The sequence below is a fragment of the Podarcis liolepis genome (genome assembly GCF_965112155.1).
Source record: "Podarcis liolepis genome assembly, chromosome: 13".
Taxonomy (NCBI): Eukaryota; Metazoa; Chordata; class Lepidosauria; order Squamata; family Lacertidae; genus Podarcis; species Podarcis liolepis.
This window is the reverse complement of record NC_139573.1, coordinates 21,917,161-21,941,644: the sequence shown is the minus strand read 5'-3', so window position 1 is coordinate 21,941,644 and position 24,484 is coordinate 21,917,161. Positions and strand designations below refer to the sequence as shown.

Here is a 24,484-nt window from a genome sequence, read left to right as displayed (position 1 = left end):
GCTTGTTGCTTTAATGATGGAAACTGCCTGGTGCCGTGCTTTTGAAAACTGAAAGATGGAGCATAAGTAAGAGTGGATGAAGCACAGCAATTCCACTTTAAAAGCCTTGTGTGTAAGCATCCCAAGTTGAGGAAGCAATAATGTTGCATAATGTCTCTAATACTCTAATACTCTGTCGTCCCAAGTAACCGAATGCAGGCTGCAGTGCTCAAGGAAGCGAGGAACCTCTGAGGTTCATTTCAGTTGAAGTAGAAACCAAAGTTAGAATCCCAGTGCACTGTTTAGCAATTGTCAAGACTTATCTGCTCACCTGATCCCTGCAGACTCTGTTCAGACCCTTCTAGGCATCTCTCCCCATCCATAATCCTGCACCAATTCCCTTTCAAGTACAACAATGAAATTACCAGTTCTTTATTTAGCCAAGAGACATAAACAACCCAGAATGCTTTGCGGGCTGGGGGGGGGGGAGTGTTAGAAGACCAGTTCCACATGGACAGTCAAGCTTCCGAATCTTGCTTCCAAGATTCTATAGTATTGTGGGAAATTCTCAGGATGTGTCAGCCAAAGTGCAAAGGAGGCAATAAGTTACGGCAATATTTGAGGGTGACTGGGAAGACAGTGTCCTTAGGCCAACCAGGTAATGCATCCTGCATATAGGTGACTGGAGCAACCGGCAAATGAACCTTTCAACCTAGAGAGAAAGAGATGTTGATTAAGATGCTCAGAGGTGATTGCTGGCATGCAGGATCTAGGGTTGCCCTCTATCATATATATGAAGCCACATCCATACACACACACACACACACACACACACACCCTACATCCGTCCCGTGCCCCAAACAGACACCATAATCCAGATACCTCAAAGCCCAGGACAGACATTCTCATAGTCCAGAGTGTCATCTTCACTTTCCCGATCACTGGTGCCACTGCCAACTACAGGAAAATGACAAAGGACTTAAAATTATGGCAGGGAGATATAGGGCCCCACCCAGAGCCCTCAGGCAATTAGCCAGAGAAATGGATAATGAGGGACTATAGGGAAATTAAATGAGAACTTCCTAGCAGGCCCACACAGCAGGCTTTTTCTACTCACCAAAACAAGGACCCATGATGGTAGCTTCTGGTTCTAGTACGTTGACATAGTCACCTTTGACGGAGAGAGAAAATGGAAGATTTAATGAAGGTTCTGAGGTACATCCAGTGGAGAGACTGGTGTCCACTGGGACTGTGTGGGCAGAAGGCAGGGAGGCCAACAGTAGGGGGAGCCAGACCCAGTGATGGGCGGAGCAAACTCATTCTAGTTTTCTCCACACCCTTCCTTCCTGCCGAGTTTGACAAAGGCAACCCTGAAATTAAGGCAGAAGAGTCCAGCAGATGGCACTACCTCTTGGACCGCTTGTAAGGAAGGAGGTCATCAAAAGAGGTTGGGCTGAGGACAGACTGAGCTTGGTGGGGAAGTGTCCTGTTTGTCCTGACGGACCACCCTGCACTGCACCCGCCTCAGCAGTGCCTCTTGCTTGCTCAGTCACAGCAGAGACAGCACGAAGGAGCTGGTTTAACTCAAGAAGAACCAGTTTCAAGTCCCCTTCCACAACCACAAAACTCCTTGACTCAGCCTCTGGGATGGACACATAAACAGTAGCTTATGTGGGCCATCTGCTCAGCACAATGAAACCTGCAGCACACAGGATTTTTTTTATTTTTGCCAAGGTGGTATGCTGCTTTGCAGGAGCTATGCAAATTATTATATGGTTTTTAAAAAATATTGGAAGCAAGGCTGCTCATAGCAAAGTTTTTTAATATAAGTCTCTGGCAACTAGTGCAAAACTGGGGCCAGCATTGGCTGGATCTTTCAGTTAGTTGCTTCTGCCTGCAACCCTAAATGCCCTTACTAGGGAGTAAGCTCCACTGAGTGCTCTGGGACACCAAAAATTAACCTTCCACCCACCCGATTCTGCCTGGCCCTGATTCTGCCTAATGATACGTCCAGCTGTGCCTGGCATGGCATGTACAAACCCACCTCCATTTTCAATGCAATCGCACGCCCTCATTCCTGACTAGCCGGGCCCCATAGATCTACTTTCCACACTCACCGGGCGAATTGCGCTCACACTCGAGCACATTCTCATACTGCTCCCCTAGGGAATCTGAAAAGGAAAAATCAGAAGCACTTCAAACACTGCCCTTTCCCAATTGTGTCCCAAGTTCCTTTCTCATTTAGAATCACTGTGATGCAGCAGTGATGGCCAAACTTAGCCCTCCAGCTGTTTTGGGACTACAATTCCCATCATCCCTGACCACTGGTCCTGTTAGCTATGGGTGATGGGAGTTGCAGTCCCAAGACAGCTGGAGGGCCAAGTTTGGCCATCACTGAGTTAGGGTGTTGCAGCAGGACCTGGGAGACCAGGGTTCAATCTCCACTCAGCCAAGAGGCTTATTGGGTGACCTTGGACCAGGTACTGTCTCTTAGCCTAACCTACTCTGCAGGGTTGCTGTGAGGATTGAATGGGAGAGGGGAGCAGCCATTTACAGCACCTCCGAGTTCCTTGGATGTAAGGTGGGAGAGAAATAAGTGCTACATTTAGATGACCCTGAGGTTGTAGACAGATGGGTTGCCACAACACTCTCCAAGAGAACCCCAGCCCCGGTCCCAGGAGGGAGTCAGTCCATCCCACCTGCTGCCAACTCACCTGTGGAAGCACCGTCTTCATTGCCTTGATCTGTAAGTGGCGCATCTGGCAGCACGTCACTGTGGAAGAGAAGGGAAAAGAAGCTTTGGTGCTGCACTGATCCGAGAAATAAGCAGTTGACTCGTGCTGAATGAAACCCACCAGTCCATCTCATGCAACATTGGCTGCTCGGACTGGCAGCAGTTTTCTGAAGTCAAGGGCCAACACTGCTTACGGTATATATTTTCATTCGGATACTGCCTTTCGCAGCTAATCCTAGTCCCAAGGCAGCTCTGTACTGGAATTGCATTTTTAAAGGTGTTTTTAGATGTTTTAGATATTTTTTTCTTTGTGTGTTGGCATCCATTTATAACATATTAACTGCTGGTGGTTTAATATTTTTCATATAATATTTCATATTTCCCCACCACCTTCCCTACTGCAAAACGTGCACTTTTTTTCCCAAAGTGGATTTGTTGTGCAAAAGCAGCAGAGTGATTTGGTCCGCGATAGTTGTGCAAATGTAAATTTGCCAGTATGAAGTATGCAGATTTAGAAAATGGAATCCGTTTTGCACAGTCTGGAGAGGATCCAGATTTGGCTGGACTACAACTCCCATCATCCTTGGCCTTTGGCTGTGCTGGCTGGGGCTGATGGGAGCTGCGGTCCAACAACCACACATTCCCTATCCCTGCTTTAAGCAGTGAACAATACTGATGGAGCAAGCGGAAGAAAGGTGGTATATAATCCATTAAGCAGAGATGCTGGGGACTTTATAGATGCAGAGCACATAGTGTGCCAACAGATTTCTATGAATGATCCAACTAAAATCCATTATAAGGTTTGACCTCTGACCCCCCCCCAAAAAAGACTTACATGTATGGAGGGACATAGTTGTCATCATTATCCTCATCATCAGTGGCACCAGCTTGTACTGGAAGCACAGAGAGCATTAGCAGAGTTATGATATGCATATGAGCTTACATTCACATATACTGGGAACCCCCACCCCATACTGAGCCAAAACCAGCCTGCAGAATCCAGTCACGGTGAGGTACAGTCAAGTCCAAGAGCACTGCAAAACTGCAGAGCGAGTAGATGACTCATGCAAGTGAGCCAAGCTGTATGTTCCAGAAAGTGGCCTTAAAACCAATAATTCCTACTCACCTTCGCCTTGGTTTTCATAACTGGGAATGCTTTCTGAGACGGGGACATGCCACAAAGAGAAAAGGAGGGCACTGATTAAGCCTACCGAGTGCCTGCAGCTTCCCAGACCAATACCATTTGCCCCTCATCCCCCCATTTCTATTTCATAGAAGCAGTCCTTCAAAAGGCTATTCATTCCGATGGCTAGATTCCCAGAACTCAGCCTCCCATTGCCCTTTAAAGGCTTCGGTAGGAAAGAAGCCCCCCAACCCGTCCACTTCCTAAACCTTGCAAAACACACACACACACACATTTCCTTCATAACTCACCATTATCCCTTTCAACTTCGTATGACAGTGCTGGATAGGAAAGACTGAATGGGCGGCATCTGCTGTGCATGTGAACAAAGAGGGAAAGGGGTTAAATACAGGTACAAAAGCTGCCATGGAATGACAAGAGGACCAAGATGATGCTCCCAACATGCTTTTAAGAGCCATCACCCCCACTTTGATGAGGAATCCATAGGTGCTGGAAGAATGCCAACTGGAGATATTCTCTGAAGCTGAAGGCAAGTGATGCTTTTGCATCTAAATGTAGGGTTTTTTATATTTTCTCTTATCAACTACCCTGTGTGAAAGATATTAGAAAGTTTTTCATGTTTGATGTTTTATCATGTATCAGAGTGGCTGGGGGAAACCAAGCCAGATGGGTGGGTTAATAATAATAATAATAATAATAATAATAATAATAGTAGTAGTAATAGTAATAATAATAATGAATGATGCACTGGGAAGGGTTCAGAGTCAGACTCTTATTTGCCCAAGCATTTTGGAGGACCACTGAGCTAGAATTCTGCCTTACTCTTTTGCTGTATATTTCTTTGCTTCTTTATGGGTTTTTATGCAGCATTTTTTATATTGGGCGAATAGTCACCAGCTTAGAGCGTAACAAGGGAGCTAACCCCTTCCACACTGCATTCAGAATCACATTTGTACATTAATGTAAACATCAGTACAGTTGGATGCATTTCGAAGTTGTCCACTGTCTGTCCACACCAGGGGGTGGGCATGGATGTCTTTACACGGTCTGTGTTTTCAAACCAGATCAGAGCTGGTTGGGAGGGACACACTTACTCTCTCACACACACAGCAACATTTTTCAAAAAACTACAGGATTAATGTGGGCAGTGGTGAACATTGCGTGGACAGGCGGTGTCCCCCCAACCCTGGGTGACCCCCAAGCAGAATAATTACTCAAGACAACATGCTATGGGATTAAAATTGGCCACAACTTTATTAAGTTTCAGATGTAGGCAGACCTTGGCCCCGGCATGGGGCGTTTATCCTTCCCAGTCCCCAGCCAGGGATCTGGGAGGCTTCAGGGTTATCCAGAATGTGTGGGGATTGGGCTGGCTCTGGAGAACATATGTTCAAGCAGAGAGCCGCCCCAGCCCCACCCCCCGTTTCGCCGCTGTCACAGGGGAGAGCAATGACAACCTCTTGGCCTATGGCCAATGCCTCCCCTCAAAACCCCTTTAATGGGGAACCCTGGGATCACCGTTGCAAGGGGGGTGTGGGTCACCGCTTCACCCCCCCTCCCCATTTAGGAAGATAGACTAAAGGATTCCACCCAAGGCCTGAAACCACCAAAGTTGTGACGTTTTGCCACGGGAAAGGCAAAACCTGCCAATGCAGGAAAATTCCTTTCCGTCCCTTCAACAGCGACCATGACGTAGCAGCGCCTGTGTACCTGTGGATAAAGGTTAACCCACAAAAGAAGGCTTAACTGAGGGAGGGGAGGGTGGGAGCAGCTCTGGAGCCAACTGACGCTTCGCAGGTAAGATTCACCTTCTGTTGTGTAGGCAGGATGGTCCCTCCCCCTACCTGGCTGATCCCCTGGCAACGCCTCCCCAGGCGGGATTGGGCGATTGGCTGAGGTAGGCAGAGACCTCCAGGTATCCAGCCTGGGGAGGGCAAAGCCAGCCCGTACTACCGGGAGCCACACTGGGATCCAGGGGGCTGCGCACGACCACACAAAAGGCACCTCCATTTGATGTGGGGAGCGGTCATTGTACCCATACAGCTTTACAAACCAGCAGTGACTGATGTGCTGATGTTCCCCCACACGCAAAATACATTTGCAGACATACAGTGGTACCTCTGTTTCCGAACATGAACCATTCCAGAAGACCGTTCCGAGTTCTGAGACGTTTGAAAACCGAAAACTCAATAGCCAACATCTAGGCCTCAGGATCTTGCACTCATCAGAGACATGTTTGACTTCTGAGGTGTGTTCGAAAACCGAAGGATTTACTTCCAGGTTTGCGGCGTTCGAAATCCGAAATGTTCGTCAGCGGAGTTGTTCGAAAACTGAGGTACCACTGTACTAGAGGGCAAGGCTTCAAGCACATGTGCTCACTCACAGAAACAAGCTTATTCTTTGCTCAAAACAGAAGTGTGTGGTGTTGGGGACGCCTGGATGGACGGATGCTCAGTAAGCAGCTCGCAAATTGTTCAGGGACTGCTTACCTCCACGTGTCTGGTTGGGATGAAACGGCAGGCCAAGATGGGGCTGAAAGGTTGAAGAAAGAGAAGAAAGCAGATGCCATCACCTGAAAGGATTGCATGAGATCCCAGCTTTTGGCTCACCTCCCATGTTCCACCCCCCAAAAAGCAGCAGCAGCACAAAGGCCACACTCCAGTCTTTAATGGCTTGGGAGGACCAGGTAAATTGAAAGGTGGTCTTCTCTCAAATGCACACCCACTCAAACCTTAAGTTCCTCTCTTCAGAGCCAGAGGCCCTACCTCATCGGCCCTGCCAGGCTACAGAAGGGGGCAGCTTCTAGGGAGAGGGCCTTTCTGGTGGTGGCACCTCTGCTCCAAAAGGGCCTCCCCAAAGAGAGCTGCTTACCATCAGGTTTGTGGCCTTTTTGGCACAAGGGGAGAAATTTGCTTTTATCCATCCAGGCCTTTAAAAACAATTTGAATTTTAAAACAACACAATATCTGGGCTCTAATGGTGTAAGCTGCATTTGGTAAATTCCTAACGGATCACATTTTTTTACGCTATGTTAGCACATTTTAAAATGTTTTAAAATTATAATGTTGTGTTTTGTTTTGCAAACCATAAGGGAATACGCCTTGATGGGCAGCCATGGACATCTGGTAGCGAAGTGTTTCAAAAGTTTTTAAGAAGATGTAAAAGTTATAGGAGCCCTCAATACATAAATCAAGGCTGCAGTTTGAGAAGTTTTCAATCCCAATTAAAATTGCTTTCCCCTGCACTGTTGTGGAGAAATCCTGCTCATTTCACCAGTGTTTCAATGTGTATTGAGTGGTGTGCTTTGTCATTTATATTCTGATGTACACTGCAGTGTGTTTGGTGGGGGAAGTCTTCTTTCTGGTCAGGTAAAAGCTGGTTTAACTGTCAGTGGGGGACCTTAACTGACAACGGAGGAGGGGCTGGAGATGGAACTCTCAGTATGCAAAAGGAGGATAGAAGATACGCATATTCTGGTTGGTGGTTGCAGGTTTAGAATGTTTAATTAGACAGCGTGATTGGCTGGGACTAGACTGGGGGACGATAAAGCTGGGTGCTGGCCAGTCAAGGAGCTCAGTCCAGGCTGGATCATGGAAGAGGAAAGAAGAAGACCTGAGGGGAAGGCAGAGTGGCCAAAGACTGGCTGGGGTAAGTCAGGTGAAGCACTTGGCTTAGGCTGAAGAACCAAGAGGAACAACTCATCATTTACAGCACCAAGAGGCAGTGGCGGAGGAAGAGGGGTGTGGTGAGGGCGGACCGCCCTGGGTGTCATCCCTGAGGGGAAGTGACACCGCCCCCCGCCCCCTGGGACACTCACCGTGGGCCCGGCTAGCCCCTGGGTGCACAGCATGTGCTCCGGGTGCCAGAGCAGCTAGCTCCGTCTCTGCCAAGAGGGCAGAGGTGAATGACACTTTTGTCTGCTGGACTCTGGTGCCTGGAAGGAAAGCAAGAGTATAGATTCCAGTACAGTGGACGCTCAGGTTGCGAACGTGATCCGTGCGGGATATACGTTCGCAACCCGCAGCATTCACAACCTGTGTCTGCACGTCTGCGCACGCACGGGTTGCAATTCTGTGCTTCTGCGCATGCTTGACCGCCGAAACCCTGAAGTAACCCATTCTGGTACTTCCGGGTTTTGGCTGTCTGTAACCCAAAAAAGACCTTGAAGTTGGGAAAGATGGAGGGCACAAGGAGAAGGTGACGACAGAGGACGAGATGGTTGGACACAGTTCTCGAAGCTACAAACATGAGTCTGACCAAACTGCGGGAGACAGTGGAAGACAGGAGTGCCTGGCATGCTCTGGTCCATGGGGTCACAAAGAGTCGGACACGACTAAACAACAACAAAAAACCCAAAAAAAACACAACCGGAAGTGTCTGTAACCCGAGGTATGACTGTACAGTAAAAGAAGACATGTGCTTCTCAATATGTCAGTAGGGGTTAAAACAAAGTCTTCAGTTACAGTGTTGGTGAGGCACAACCAGGGTGAAGTAAATACAAGGGCAATCTGGCAAAAGTGTTTTAATGGGGTAACTAACCACTTTCTCAAAGCTGTAATAGTAGTGCAAAGTAAGCTTTTGGAATCAAAGTAACACTAACAAATTAGTACAGTATATAACGATCTAAAAAGACAGTACTACTGTATATTAAAGTTACCACATAAGCTGGTGCACTAGAGAAGCTTGCAATACATAGATGTTAATACCTTTGTTAAATATAGTAACTACGGACCATGCCTATATCGCACAGTTACCATTAGGATTATTGGTGCGTTAAAGGTGCAAAGGGTATAAGTGATATTAAATGTTGGCAGTGGTAAGGTTTTAGGAAAACCACTAAGTGGAAGTTGGGTTTTGTTAATAAAGTAAGTAAGGAAATAGGGCCCCCCTCCCCTCACCACAGCTATTATATTAGTCTGAGGGAGGGGGCTCCCAATGAAAATTTGGAGAGGGGAGTCACATGCACAGCAGCTCATGGCTATTAAATAAACAAAAAAATGTGACTTTCTCACAAATTAGTATCACATGTAGTTTGCTTCTGACTGGCAATGAGCCAAAAAACCATGCCTTGTTGAATTTAAGAGTATAAGAAGAGCGTACTGGATCAGGCCAATGGCCCATCTAGTCTGGCATCCTGTTCACAAAGTGGTCAGCCAGATGCCTGTGGGAAATCCAAAAGCAGGATTTGAGCATAATAGCGCTTTCACTTCCTGTGGTTTCCAGCAACTGGTATTCAGAAGTATAGTTGCCTCCAACTGTGGAGGCAGAGCAGAGCCATCAATGGCATTTCAGATCTAAAAGTTGTAAGTTTGGAGCAGAGGATATTGTTAGGAATCCTGTAAGATTGTGCCTTGTCGAGGTGGTGGTGGTGTTGAGGCAGAACAGTGGGGCAGATTTGTTCAATGAGACCCCACATGGCTGTATCAGCTTCCCAAAGTCTTCAGTGATGGTAATAAATAATAATAGTAGTAGTAGTAGTAACAACAACAACAACAACCAAGAGCAGATAAAGCAGGAGACTACAAGCCAGCCTTTCTTAAAATCTCAATTTTAAAATAGCACTGAATGGGCAGCTACTCACAGGGAGGACGTATCAACTTGAAAGTTGAACTCGAACGTGCACTAGTTGAAGGCCTGTGGGGCAATGCATTAATCATTCTTCTCTTCATGGACAGTACAGGAATCATGCTTGAGAGACATATCAATCTGCTCCCCAAAACCGCACAAGAAACTCTCCCCTTCCAGGTTTTGGATGAAACGTCAGAAGCTGTTTTCTACAGAGCCAGGCCATTGGTCCATCTCACTCTGTAGAGAACAGCCTGCACCATGGATGGGGAACCCAGGGCTCTCCAGCTACTGTTGGGACTCCCAACATCCACTGGCCTCAAGCCCCACCCTCCCAATAGCCAGGGGCTATTATAGTCTAGCAACATCTGGAAGGCTACAGGGTTCCTTATCCCTGGTCTACACTGACAGACATGGGCTGTACAAGGTTTCAGATCAGAGTCCTTCTCAGCCCTACTAGGAGATGCCAGGGACTGAACCTGGGACCTTCTGCATGCAAAGCACTTGAAAGAGTAGCATGCTAACACCACAAACAATTTCCCTTTCCTCCACTGTACCAAAAAGTGGCCTTCATGCAGTATCCATGTGCTTTGCGACTTTGGGAATTGTATAATAGAGTTGGGGTGAGGGGAGTAGACAGAAGGCAGGACCTCTGTACCTTCCTAGGGGTGCAAAAGAGAAAAAATCTTAAGAAATGCACCTTTTCCTTTTGGGGTAGAAGCTGCCCATTGCATCTGGCCACCTTAGAACATGCATCCATTTTCCAAACCTCCCCAAGTTCTGGTTTTGCACACACCATTCCCCCCCCCCCCAATTAAACCCCGGTCAGTCACTTACTTGTCCTGGTATTCATCAACAGATTGTGCTGTTGTGAGAGAGGGAAAGAGACACCAATGTAATTAAGAAGTTCACTGAGGTGAGAGCAATGAATGGAGAAGTCGGGAACTGTTTGCTCCTTGGGGAAAGGAAGTTTGGGGAGGGCAGAAGAGACTTAACTGTCTAATTCAGGGTCCCGGCAGTCAATGCAAAGCACAAGTAGAATCACCAGAAGTGGGACAGTAAATGCCAGCACCCAGAAGATGTCACCCGTGTGCGAGGCATCCATGCCACCTGCGAGGGGGACAGAAGCAGTATCCTGGAGTCAGGGCAGGTGCAAACTCCGAGGTGAAAAACAGCATTGAGCAGCTTAGCGGCACAACATGTCAATAGCCTTGTGGGGAAACAGCCAAATTCAAGTTCTCGGTGTGTGTTAAACAGATAATGAAACCAAATATAACTGTTTGTCCCGGTCCCTATCCACCCAGAAAATTCAGCTTATTGAAATGTCTTATTCAGAATTTATTTCGAGTTTTGACAGCGCTTGGGTGGATTTTCACACTATGTAGCAGCAGCATGTCACAAAAGATAGCGGAGTGGGGGGAGAACAGCTTGGGCTTGCTTACATTGTGATGTGGTAGCCCCTTCGCTAGGCCCGATGAATGCGGGAATGTTAGAAGACAGAGCAGCAGAGAGGCATTTGTTCTCTCTTCCTGAATGGGAACTTGAACATTCAGTATCCAACAGGCAGAGGAAGGAGTGTCTTGGTTGCTGTTCTTCAGGCCAAAGCCTTAGCAGGTATGGACGTCTCAACTGGTAGACCATGGAATGATTGGCAATAGATTGGCAAGTGTTTTTCACTCCCAACAACAGTTTAACAAAAAGATTCCCCCCTCCAAATTTAGGTTGTTAGAATCCCCGTTCTACAGCCACATGCTAATTTTTATTTATATATGCAAGGTCATCCCACTGTATGGTTCATGGGGTTCAAGAAATAATTGGCTCCACCCCACTGGACACTATTTTGTGTCTGACTCTGACCCAAGTTACTGTTTTGTGTCCGCCTCTGGCCAGTGAACTGCGGGGTTCTAGCAAAAATCCGAAGTACCGGTAGATTCTAAAAAACACAAAGTTTGCCAGGCCTGCACTACAAGAATGCTCTTCAAATTTCCTATCAGGGAATCCTTTTTTACAGCCTTCTACCTGCCGGCCAATAATTCTTGCCCATCTGCCAATGAAGCGCTGGCAAATCCCAAAGGAAAGCACAAGGCTTTTTTTCTGCCTTGGTCAAATTTAAAAGCCCTCCCTCATTTTTTATTATTTGAGTAGCGAATCATGTTGTCTCAGTGAATGCTTTGCAAATGTATATAAATTTCATTTTGGCATTTCAGTAAGCAACTCACTGAAGAGTCTTGTGCACTGTGCTTTTCTGCTCTAGCTAGACTAACTACTTATCCCAAACTCCTAGGGTATAAACATATATAAGAACCCCAATTTTGCCAGTGGCTGGCATCCATCTGTGGAAGCAAAGAACAAAAGAGGGGGAGAAAACTTTTTGCTACAATTTTGGGAGTTATCTCCACAATACTTATACAGCTTAGGCAGGTGCACCAGCAGGCCTGCGCATAGCTTGTCTGAGGTCGGGGTGAGAGTCCCTGGTCGATTCAAGAGGCCCAGGGCGTTTTTTGCATGACAGCTTAAGTATTTCAGGGCCCCCAAGCTGGCTTAGTCCTCCGAGACCTTGGCTGCCCCCTCCCTCTGCACCAGCCCGCATTCTGGGGGATTTGGGTCCCAAAAAGTTGCTGTTTGAGTCTGCAGATAGGCTGGCTCTAGGGAAACATTCTAGGCCAAATACTCTGTTCACTCAGGATGGAACAACATGGCCTATAGGGCCTCACCATTGCCCTGTGTGCACAGAGATACTGAGCCTTACGCAACATTGTTCCCCTTATGAATTTGCAGCTGGAAGGCAATCAGTAGCGCAGAGAGAGCTCTCTTTTAAATGCATGTGCTAATCCCACCATTACTGATAGACCACAGAGATCTCCACAGATCAGCCAGGGAGGCGATAACAGGAGGAAGCACACACCCAATCGACACACCGCTTAACTGCATGCAGCAGCAGGATGCCCAAGAAATCTCCAAGAGGCTGGGCCGAAAGACAATGGTTGGGGTGGGTGGTTCAAGGCGGCTTTGGAAAGGAGGGACCCCCCAAATTCAATACAAGCTTGGAGATACAAATTGGGTTCTAGGCTATGATCCACAGTACCTTTCAGCAGGATGCTAATTCACAAAGCCAAGGCAGGTATACACATTCTGGATTTGAGCAAGAGACAACAGACAGACAACAGCATTATTTTTTTGCCACAAATGTGACCATGATGGGGAATAGATAGGGAAGTTAGCGAACAGAATTGTTTTCAGAGGTGTCTGTTAGGAGACATTTCCACTAAAATGCTGATCAATTTTCTTGAGGTTTTTTTTTAAAAAATTGCAAACTAATGTGAAGATCTGAACATAAGACTTTAAAAATGAGAAAAAGAGAGAAACCCAAATTGATAGGGTTTTGCCATCCCCAGCTGCCTGAAAGGAGCAGTGTATGTTTGTGCATGGAGCATTCACTTATTTCCCTAAATATACATAATTTTGCAATGCAAATTCCCCTAACACAATGCATGTTCCCTTGTACATGCTTTTTAAATGCACACATTGCCCCAGTATATGCATTTTGTTATGCACTGCTTGGTTAGAGAATTGCATTGCAAAATTCAGAAGAGTGCAAATTTCAAAAGACGGCTTTATTTCAGTTCATGTACAGCTTCGGAAAGTGTGGATTAGGTAGGTTCACTTAATGCCAACAGAGAAATGCCAACTCAATTGGATTTCTCCCTCACCCCTAGTCTGAAGGCACCTAAGGCAGCCACTGTGCTGAAGCCAAACTGGCCTGGGTCTGGATGGGAGATTGGCTAGAACCCTCCCCACACCTCCTTGAGCTCCAGGGGAAAGAGACAGATGTAAACAAAATAATTTAAAAATGGACATAGGTTTTGTCAAGGTAAGGTAAAGGTAAAGGGACCCCTGACCATTAGGTCCAGTCGTGACCGACTCTGGGATTGCGGCGCTCGTCTCACTTTATTGGCCAAGGGAGCCGGCGTACAGCTTCCGGATCATGTGGCCAGCATGACTAAGCCGCTTCTGGCGAACCAGAGCAGCGCACGGAAATGCCGTTTAGCTTCCCGCCGGAGCAGTACCTATTTATCTACTTGCACTTTGACGTGCTTTCGAACTGCTAGGTTGGCAGGAGCTGAGACCGAGCAACAGGAGCTCACCCTGTTGCGGGGATTCGAACCGCCGACCTTCTGATCGGCAAGCCCTAGGCTCTGTGGTTTAACCCACAGCGCCACCCTCATCCCTTTTTTTGTCAAGGTACTCCAACTAAAAAAGATTGCTGTGGACTAGAAACTTACATGGATTAAATTGCTGGGTTAGGAGGCATAGTGGAGACATCTCCATCGTGAATGAAAGAACATCATAGAGCTAGGTACTTGGAGCTGACACTTCTATCCTTGGGTGTTGGCATGTCCTGAGGCACCAGAAGTGTCTTTTGCCAGCTGCGTATGGTACAAAATGTGCTTTGATCATTCCTGGTCTGGGAGAATTTACAGTAATTCAGGCACTGGTGACTTCAAGATTGGATTACTGCAATGCACTTTATGTGGGGTTTCCCTTGAACTGAACCTGCAAACATCAGTTAGTGCAGCACAGTTACTGGCAGGAATGAGACCTTCTCGGCATATAGTACTTTTGCTCAGAGACCTGCACTGAATTCTCACTTGTTACCAGGCCAAGTGAAAGTATTACTATTCATATATAAAGCCCTTAAGCATTTGGGAGCAGGTTACATGCAGGGTTGCCTTTCCTTGTACCTCTTTTTTGCACCTGCGTAAAACGTTTTTGTTTTGGCAAGCCTATCCAGACAGATAGATGTTGCCATGTTTTAATCCCTTTTACAGTTAATTTTTTAAAAATGTTTTCAGTTGTTTTCAATTGCTAGTTATTGATTGCTAATTTTAAAATTTATTGTCAAATGCTCAGAGCTTTTACTACTATTGAGGAAAGGCAGTACAGTCGTACATCAGCTCCCGAACACCTTGGGAGTCAAAGGTTCTGGTTCGCAAACGATCAAAAACCGGGAGTGTTCTGGTTTGCGAAAGTTCTTTGGAACCTGAACATCTGACGGGGCTTCTGATTTTGCTGCAGGAGCTTCCTGTAGCCAATGAGAAGCCGTGCTTTGGTTTCTGAATGTTTTGGAAGTCAAATGGACTTCCGGAATGGATTCCATTCGACTTCTAAGGTACGACTGTATCTCAGTGGTGGAGAATCTGCTTTGCATGCAGAAAATTCCAAATTTAATCCCAGGCATCTCCAGGTAGGGCTGGGAAACCCTGGGGAGCTGCTACCAGTCAGTGTTGACAGTAATGAGCAAGATGGACCAATAGTCTGATTCAGTCCAAAGCAACTGCCTCTGCTGCTCCTAATTGGAGTATAAATGTTGTTAAAACAAACCTCCACACACAACCATCCAAATGTTTTACCAGATACATTCCATGCCACATTTCCTACACAGAGAAAACCTGTTCCAGAAGCCCGAGGTTGTAAGTGAAGGTTCTTTGATGCGCCCCTCCCCCAGCATAGAAAGAAAAAAAGAGTGTGGGAACAGCAGTGGGAGCAGGGGTGACTCACGCCAGTGACAACAACCCACAGCCGGATTTGGGCGCCAGCGCAAAAAGCCTCGCTCTGTGTTGTGGGTGCCGTGGGAGGGAATTTGCAGCTGCAACTCTGCAGCTGCAAGGTTGCAATGTCTTGCTTAGGGGGAGGGAGAGAAGAGAAGTTAGCCGAGACCTTCTAGGCGCCACTCATGATTCAGTAGGTGGGAGGGGGCAGGGAAAGGGATGGGGCCTGCGAGAAACCTACCGTTTGACACCTCTGAATAATGCCAAACTCTCCTTACACACACACATGGTCTCCCCACTTCTACTCCACTTGATTGGAGCGCTGGCAACAAGCCAAAGTGACCACAAACCACGGGTTCCGTTACTGGGTGGAAACTGGCTTGTTGGTGGGAACTGGAGCAAAATGGCAAAACGAAGGGATGGGAAAGTTGGTTGGGGGCGGAGGGTGCCAGGCCAAAATTCAAGGGAGGTTGTTACGTGGCTGTGTCTGTTCTATTTCTTTTGCCCTCTTCTATGTAGCGTTACTTGTTTATTATGCCCCACGCCCTTCAAAGCGAACCCAGTGTCAGAGATGGATAAATAGGAGGGAGGGAAGGAGAGAGTGAATGCAATAGCAAGACAGAAAAAAGATTGCGATCAGAACAGGGGGTGGGGGAGGCACAGGGCAGGAAAAGCAGCTCTTTGTGCAATGAAGAAAAACAATTTATCGCTTCCCGCTGTTAATCTGGGTTTGAATTTGCATTCCTACACACCCTGGTGGGGCAATGGGCACAGCCTAGCCAGCAACAATGGCCACGGACCCAAAATTATAGCCAAAATGAACTAAACGGTTTATTGATGTATGACTACACAGCTTTAGTGTAGGTCCAAATGACCTCCAGCACATCAATTTCAATTCTCAATTATTTCCATATTTTGCAATGTCAAAACTGAATTCTTACAAACTTGAGTTGGTGGTCCTGGTCACTGTTTACGCTACACTCACTGGGACACTCAGGAGGAAAAAAGTCAGACTCCAAACTAACACCCACATGGAAAAGTCTTTTCCGCCTCCCCCCAGAATCCCACCCCCCTCAGCCCAGCCATCTGCACTGCCATTCCTTCCTGTTTGTGCCCCCTGCACAATCCCAGAAGCTGGAACTCAGCTCCTTCCACCACAGGACCCAGGGACCTGAACCCAACCACCTAGGGTATATTGCCAGGACAAGGGTCAGCACCTAAGTACTCCTCATGCTCCACCACTGCCTCCACCTCCTCTTCCTCACTCACATCAATGAAAACTCACATCTGGGGTTCCCAGTTCACGCCTGGATGGAGCCTTCTTTTCTCTGCTGTGGCTGAGACGGTGCTGCTGTTTGATTGCTTGGGCAGGAAGGAAGCACCACAGCCGCCAGCAGGAAGTCGAAGGGCAGGTGCACTAAATTATGACATTTGGGGGAGGAAGAGAAGGCACATCATCTTGGTACATCTGTCGCATTCAGAAGCTTTGGAGATATCAGCCAGACATCAAGGGGGCCTCCAAGACTTCGCCAATCCTTAAGTCTGTTCCAGATCTACCTGCCTCCTCCCAACTGCAAGACACCCCAGAACGTGCTCTGAGAAATGTGTAACTCACAAGTTCTCTCCCAAGGGCAGAAGGGGGCCCTGTATGCAGATATACCAGAGGACAAGTTTTATACGCTCAGTACAGTGGTACCTCAGGTTATATATGCTTCAGGTTACATACGTGTCAGGGAACTGCCATCAGAGCATCAGGTGGTGGAGGGACTCAGGCAGGATGAAAGAGACTCAACTGCTGAAGCAGGGACCAGCAGGGGGAGGAGTGGGTCTCTGAGGGAATGCGAGCAGGAGGGAGGGCTCAGGGAGGCTTCCAGCGAGAACAGTGGGGAGGTATCGGAGTCTCCCATAGGGAGACCCACACCTCGCAGGAAACTGTCACGCCGTGAGTCCAGGAGACGCGTTTCCGTTAAGGAACTTCTTTGCTGGAAACGCTTCCGCAGACAGCCACTGTCGGACTCTACTAGTGACTAGAGCAGACATGTCTGAGGAGCTCCGTCACACACGGAGGTTTGTGGGGTCGCACAAACTCTGAGGGAGCACGTTTTCACGCACAAGCAGCTAATCAAACCCTCACAGCAGTCCGACAGTCTTTGTACGCTGCCTGTGCAAGAGAAGGCATCATGAGCGAACCAACCGGAACCGGAGGAGCAGGGGCTGGAGCTGGTCCAAGCTTGGAAGATAGATACCGAGCGTTGGAGGTTCAACTGGCCCTGCAGACGGCGAGGTTGGAGGAGAGAAGGGCTCAGGATGCAGACAAGAAGGGGAGAGCCACGCAATTCCCCAGAAAGGTACCAGGATTGGTGCAGAAATTTGGGGGGGACCCCAAGGACTACCATGCTTTTAGGACAGAGATGCAATATGCCCTTAATGTGCAGTTCGATGAGTTCCCTGATGAGGAATCGCGAGTTGCTTTTGTAATTGGGCATCTTGAGAAAGGGGCTAGAGACTGGGTTCGACCCCTAATGGCAACGCACAATGACATACTAAAGGACACAATGAAGTTCTTTCGTGCAATGGATATCATGTTTTCCAGCGATATTGAGGAAGGGGTGGTGCGCAGACAGCTAATGGCTTGTAAGCAGGGAAGTCGATCTGTCCGTGAATATTGGACTGAGTTTACCATGCTGATTCACAGACTGAGTTGGGATTTATCGGCGGCACCCGTTCAAATGCTATTTGAAGAAGGTCTTTCTTCGGGGGTGAAAGACGAGCTGGCACGGAGCCCCAGGGCGGAGTCTATGGATCAGCTGACCAAATCTGCGCTGACCATAGGAGCGCGGCAGGAGGCAAGAGCCTTGGAGAGGCGGGAAGGGAGAGGGGAACGTTGGAAGGAGTTCCGCATTCCAGACATTCCTGAGCCAGCTTTCCCGCCGGCAGAGCCGATGGAAATCGGAACAGCGCGCGCGCGCGCATTTTCAAAAACCAGCGAGGGAGCTAAGAAGGAGGGAAAGGGCCCCCGGAAATGCTATCTCTGCCAACAGCCAGGCCACTTTGCCAGAGTCTGCCCCCAGAGGAAGGAATGGCAAGGGATGGTGGGAGCTGTTGAGGGGGGAGAAGAAGGGGGAGCGGAGCAGGTAAAAGCCAACGCCTGGTTGCCACAATTGGGGCACTGCAGCCAGGCCAAAGAGCAGTGAAAGTGCCCGTGCCAGAAGCTCCTCGACCTGCTCTAGTGATTGAAGTGTCGCTAGAGCTGCAGAATGGGCACCCCCTAAAAATAAAGGCGCTATTGGACTCAGGCAGCTCCTGCAATTTTATGAGCAAGGAGTTTGCTGCTGAACACCAGATACAGACCATCCCTTTAAGCAACCCCCTGCAGGTGACCACGATTGATGGCAGGGAGTTGTTGGGAGGAGGAGTCCGCTTGCAGACTGTCCCAATGATAATGAGGGTGGCAAGGCACACAGAACTGATAGCGTTTAATGTGGCCACCCTGGGAGGCGCTCCCATTATTTTGGGAATGAGCTGGCTAGCTCTACATGATCCGCTGGTTGGCTGGCATCAAAGAGTGGTGTCCTTTGGTTCAGCACATTGCCTAGAACACTGCAAAGGGGAGAAGGGTTCAGCAGGGGCCCAAGCCACCCTAGCAGGGACTGAAGTAATGGGGAAGGTGAAGGTACCACCACAGTATGCGGATCTCAGCGACGTGTTCAGCGAGAAGGAAGCTGACCAACTACCACCTCATAGACCCTTTGATTGTCAGATCAATTTACTCCCAGGAGCACAGCTTCCCGTGGGCAAGTTGTATGCCATGTCAGACAGGGAAATGCAGGAGTTGCGAGGGTTCATTGACAAGAACCTGAAGAGAGGCTTCATCAGAGAGTCCAAAGCAGCAGGGGGGAGCCCAGTGTTCTTTGTGGACAAAAAAAATGCGGACAAGCCGAGACTTGTATGTGATTTTAGGCGGCTGAATGCAGTGACTGAACCGGTGGCGTTCCCTATGCCCAGAATTGATGATATTTTGACCAGGGTGAGGAAGGGAAAGATTTTCACAAAGCTGGATCTAAGGGGGGCGTACAACCTGATACGCATAAGGAAAGGGGATGAATGGAAAACCACCATGTTTACCCCTTTGGGGGCGTTTGAATACCTCGTTATGCCATTTGGATTACAAGCAGGCTCCGCGTGTTTTCAATCTTTTATGAACCACGTGCTGGGCCCTTTGCTCTACAAGAACTGCGTTGCCTTTCTAGATGATGTGTTGGTGTATTCTGAGAATGAGGAGCAACATGTGAGAGACGTCAGAGAAGTGTTGAGCAGACTGCAAGCCAACAGGCTGTGGGTCAAACTGGAGAAGTGTCGGTTCCATACCAAGGAGGTGGAATTCCTGGGGTACCGCCTGTCAGACAAGGGATTGGCCATGGATCCCGGCAAGGTACAGGCAGTGCTGGAATGGAAAACACCCAAAACCAAGAAGGATGTGCAGAGGTTCCTAGGGTTTGGAAACTTTTATCGTAAGTTCATCCGCAACTTCGCCCATCTGACGGCGCCCATCACTGACTGTCTCAGCAGTAAAAAGAAGTTTGTATGGACGGCGGAGGCGGAGCGAGCGTTTGAGGAACTGAAAAGGGCCTTCGCCTCTGAAGAACAACTTCTGCATGTGGATTTACGAAAGAAGCTAAGGGTTGAAACAGACGCATCTGACAGAGCCATAGGGGCGGTGCTTCTTCTGCAGCCGGGGAAGGAGGAGTCAGAGTGGCGTCCGTGTGCCTTCTTCTCGCGGAAGCTGAACAAATCCGAGAGGAACTACACGGTGTACGACCGAGAACTGCTTGCTATTCATGAGGCGTTCCGGAGATGGAGGCATCTGCTAGTTGGTGCACAACATAAAGTGCAAGTGTGCACGGACCATAAAAATCTAGAGTACTGGAGAACGGCGCGAGTGCTCAACCAAAGGCAGTTGAGATGGGCCCAAGAGTTCTCCAAATTTAACTTTGAGATTTGTTATGTGCCAGGCCCAGAGAATGTTAGGGCGGACGCTCTCTCACGCAAACCTGAATATTTGGAGGGGGAGGGAGCACCCGAAGAAACCCATATCATTCCAGAGGACCGCTGGGTGTGTGGGGCGACTTTGGTGGGGCAAAGGGAATTGGTAGAGGGTACGGTGCAGGATGCATACGCCCAGGGGAAACTCAGGGATCTCAGAGGGGAGGAAGACAAATCCGGTGGTTTTGAGGAGAGAAATGGGGCATTGTATTATAAGGGAGCGTTATACATACCTGAAGGGGAATTGAGGGAGAAGGTACTCAAGCAGCTGCACGATAGCCCCACAGCAGGGCACTTTGGGCAACACAAAACCATGTGGCTGGTTACCAGGGAATTTTGGTGGCCCAAGGTCAGGGAAGATGTGCGGGAGTATGTGAGAGGGTGTGAACAATGCCAAAGAGCCAAGGGGGAGAGGCAGGCGCCGGCTGGTTTATTAGAACCACTGCCCACACCTGAGAGACCGTGGGAAGCAGTGGCAATAGATTTCATGACTGATCTGCCAAGGTCTAGAGGGAAAACAGCCATCATGGTTGTAGTAGACCTGTTAACTAAAATGGCCCACTTCATAGCCTGCTCACATGCGGTTACAGCAGAAGAAACAGCCAAATTGTTTGTAGAGAATGTGTTTAGGTTGCATGGCGCCCCCTTGAGGGTGGTTTCAGACCGAGGGAAACAATTTACTTCCAGGTTCTGGAGGAAGCTCATGAGCTTACTGCATGTAGAGGTTAATTTCTCGACGGCCCGTCATCCTGAAACCAACGGGCAGGCGGAAAGAGCAAATGGGGTTCTCCAACAATATTTGAGGTGTTATGTTAATGACAGAGAGAATGATTGGGTGGAGAAGTTGGCGTTGGCAGAATTTGCCTACAACAATGCAGAGAACGTGTCCACGGGGATGAGCCCCTTTTTGGCTAATCACGGGTGCCATCCCAGAGCCTTCCCAGGGGGGGAGGGGGAGAACTGGAGCGTTCCAGCTGCAGAACAGTTCGTGGAAGAAATGGAAGCGATCCATCGCCAGCTCCAACTCAATTTAAACAGGGCTAAGGAGGAATATAAGAGGCAGGCAGACAAAAACAGAAGGGAAGGTGAAAGCATCAGGGTGGGGGACCAGGTGTGGCTGTCAACCCAAGGGTTGCCATTCAAAGGAGGTTGTAAGAAATTAAGACCCAAAAGGCTGGGTCCGTTTGAAGTCATACAGCAGGTCAATCCAGTGGCTTTCAGGCTCCGGTTACCGAACCACATGAAGCTGCACCCAGTTTTTCACAGGTCGTTGCTGTCACCGTATAGAGGAGACAGTGAGGGGAGGGTCACTAGGGGACCAGCAATGGAGGAGAAGGAACACAGCTACCATGTAGCGGAGATCCTCGATTCCAGGTGGAAGGGAGATCAAGTAGAGTATTTGGTAATGTGGGAAGGGGAACCGGAGTCGGAAAACACCTGGGTTAGGGCAGAGGATGTCAATGACGAGGTTTTAATAGAGACTTTTCATCAGAGGTTCCCACGTAAACCTCAGCCTGTAGCGAGGTTCCGAAGGGAATACTTTGCCACCACCGACGAGGAAGAGGAGTTGGAGGGGTTCCCAGATTCTGAAGAGGAGGAGGATTCAGCTGGCCAGGACGACGATCGATGGAGAGAATTGTTCGAGACGTCAGAAGATGAGGAAGATTCGTTTCGGGGTTTTAGCCCTTCACCTCCCAGGGGGGAGGAATTGGGAGGGGGTGAGGGGGGCCCTGGAGGGGAGGTGGATGTCAGGGAACTGCCATCAGAGCATCAGGTGGTGGAGGGACTCAGGCAGGATGAAAGAGACTCAACTGCTGAAGCAGGGACCAGCAGGGGGAGGAGTGGGTCTCTGAGGGAATGCGAGCAGGAGGGAGGGCTCAGGGAGGCTTCCAGCGAGAACAGTGGGGAGGTATCGGAGTCTCCCATAGGGAGACCCACACCTCGCAGGAAACTGTCACGCCGTGAGTCCAGGAGACGCGTTTCCGTTAAGGAACTTCTTTGCTGGAAACGCTTCCGCAGACAGCCACTGTCGGACTCTACTAGTGACTAGAGCAGACATGTCTGAGGAGCTCCGTCACACACGGAGGTTTGTGGGGTCGCACAAACTCTGAGGGAGCACGTTTTCACGCACAAGCAGCTAATCAAACCCTCACAATACGCTTCAGGTTACAGACACTGCTAATCCATAAATAGTGCTTCAGGTTAAGAACTTTGCTTCAGGATGAGAACAGAAATCGTGCTCTGGCAGTGTGGCAGCAGCAGGAGGCCCCATTAGCTAAAGTGGTGCTTCAGGTTAAGAACAGTTTCAGGTTAAGAACGGACCTCCAGAACGAATTAAGTACTTAACCCGAGGTACCACTGTAGAATCAAGTGGTGAAGCCTTTTCTGGACTGTACCATTTCAGGCTGCAGGGGGGTGGGCGCAATTTGCACATTTCAATGCTCTTCTGAGGGTGGGGAGCCTTCCCATACATAAAAGAACGAAAGACATCTCCATGCCAAGCTGGATGCAGTGAGGCATGTGCATTTTATCCAGATATGTGCCCCATTTATATATGGTGTGAGATTGGGGGGGGGGATTTATTTTTATGTGAAATAGAAAATCAAAAGAAACCCACTTCTCCTTACCTCACAGCACCCTGGCTTGCAAAGCACGTTAAACATACTTCTTGTAGAACTCCACACACAAACACACCCACACCCAAATGGGAAGATGGGTTTGACCCAACCTCTCAACCTGCTGTTTTTCAATGTGCAGGGAAGTTTACAACCCTCTCCCTGCTCTTCTTCAAGAAAGATGGTACAGTCCAGGAAAAGGCATTTGGCACTTCTGCTGACATGAAATAAATCTACGGGAAAGAGATTCACCAGCCTCTCTTTGTGCATTGAGCAGTGGAAAAAACAATGTATCTCACCCTGCTTTCCCCCACCCAACCGGCAAAGAAACACGGCTGATATGAAGTACATTGGTACCTCGGGTTACAGACGCTTCAGGTTACAGATGCTTCAGATTACAGACTCTGCTAACCCAGAAATAGTACCTTGGGTTAAGAACTTTGCTTCAGAATGAGAACAAAAATCGTGCTCTGGCGGCGTGGCGGCAGCAGAAGGCCCCATTAGCTAAAGTGGTACCTCAGGTTAAGAACAGTTTTAGGTTAAGAACCGACCTCCAAAACAAATTAAGTTTTTAACCCGAGGTAGCACTGTACTAGAGACAATCTCAATAGAGACTCTCATTCTTCCACTAAGCCCCTGGGGGTTTCCTCCAAGCCCTCCACAAGGGCAATTCAAATCTCATTTCCATTCTTTGCAACCTGCAAATGCTACAGATCACCATTCATTCCTCAAGGATTAACAGGCATGAAAATCATCACACACACCTTTGACCTCAAGCCAACATCTGTTCCGAAGCGTAGAAGGGCCTCTATAGGTGGTGGTGGGACATCTTTCAAAACCAGTAATAAACCATACCCAAGCAACGCATGAAGAAACTCATTTTGATCTGAAAGAAAGAACCTCAAAAACCAGTATGTTTATTGTAGCATAAACCTTCATGGGCCAGAGCTCACTTCCTTAGTGGCATGGCATGTTATCCTCAGCTGACAGATCTATCTATCTGTCTATCTCACATAGGCTCTTCTAGATTGGGCCCTGAATCTGTTGCAGCAAAGAGCAACAACCCAGCTATTCCACTGGAATGTCTCTACAGAAGACACCTGATTTTACATCCCGGTGCACCACAATCTGAAAACAGAAGAAATAATTTCAAGATAATTTGTATCACATCAAGGTCACTGCAGCACAATGCAGCTTCACTTAATGAACCAAGCACGTGAGCCAAACCACTTATGAGGGGGGTGCAAGTCAGATGGCTACAGGGTCACAAAAATGCCTTCCAACTTTGCAATTAGGCAGATTTCACAAATGAATGCCCCCCCCGCCTCCATGTGCAAAACAGGCAGCCTTTATCCACCAAATGTGTGACATCACCTCACTGCACTACTTCCTTAGCTGAGATGGTTTTGAGCAAGAATGTAAGTCAGAAGCAAAAACACACAGAAAACAAGGCACCTTATCCTCTGGATCTCGAAGAGAAACTTTTGACTACACCCAATTTCTGACTGCACACGTTCTTGACGCTTCAAAGTAAGACAACACACTCTTAACAGGCAAGAACCTTTGGGCCACCAAATAGGCCAGAACAGAAGCTTCAGGATTTTTTTATTTTTAAAAGTATCCCTGATGACTAACTCTGTTCTGAAGTCAGTAAGATGTAGTTAATACTACTAAAGCAGAGGTTTCTTGAATAAAAAAAAAACTTTTTCTGATTTCTTCCCTAACATTTATTAAAAGCTGAGTTAGAGCCACTTCTAGTTTTTCCCCCTGCATAAAAGCTTTTGAAAACTCTCCTGCTGCAACAGCTAATATGCCCCAGTTTACCCCTTACTAGCCTTCTCCTAGACCTCTTGTG

General features: G+C 48.2%; 1 protein-coding gene and 2 long non-coding RNA genes across 3 annotated transcripts; 1 reads left to right on the top strand and 2 right to left on the bottom strand.

The window, feature by feature from the left end:
- Positions 1 to 395: 395 nt before the first annotated feature.
- Positions 396 to 10,633, bottom strand: LAT (linker for activation of T cells). The gene is made up of 12 exons (XM_083472089.1): positions 10,419 to 10,633; positions 10,260 to 10,287; positions 9,439 to 9,491; positions 6,347 to 6,389; positions 4,148 to 4,209; positions 3,840 to 3,872; positions 3,549 to 3,606; positions 2,694 to 2,752; positions 2,097 to 2,150; positions 1,097 to 1,150; positions 862 to 936; positions 396 to 691 (listed from the first exon to the last, which is right to left on the bottom strand). Exons 1-11 carry the CDS (start codon positions 10,525 to 10,527, stop codon positions 863 to 865), a joined length of 627 nt encoding a protein of 208 aa, XP_083328215.1. The 5' UTR covers positions 10,528 to 10,633; the 3' UTR covers positions 396 to 691; position 862.
- On the top strand, positions 6,729 to 24,341 carry LOC310691863. Its single transcript, XR_014518580.1, has 2 exons — positions 6,729 to 7,505; positions 23,647 to 24,341. It is a non-coding gene; the product is annotated as an uncharacterized lncRNA (long non-coding RNA).
- On the bottom strand, positions 10,866 to 23,636 carry LOC310691870. The gene is made up of 3 exons (XR_014518589.1): positions 22,371 to 23,636; positions 16,257 to 16,651; positions 10,866 to 11,051 (listed from the first exon to the last, which is right to left on the bottom strand). It is a non-coding gene; the product is annotated as an uncharacterized lncRNA (long non-coding RNA).
- Positions 24,342 to 24,484: the final 143 nt, after the last annotated feature.

Coding starts and splice junctions, on each gene's coding strand:
- LAT (XM_083472089.1), bottom strand. CDS start 10,527: ATGGATGCCTCGCACACGGGTGACATCTTCTGGGTGCTGGCATTTACT. Junction 9,492..10,259: donor GTTGATGAATACCAGGACAA/GTAAGTGACTGA, acceptor ATTGCCCCACAG/GCCTTCAACTAGTGCACGTT. Junction 4,210..6,346: donor TCCCAACCAGACACGTGGAG/GTAAGCAGTCCC, acceptor TCACATGCACAG/CAGATGCCGCCCATTCAGTC.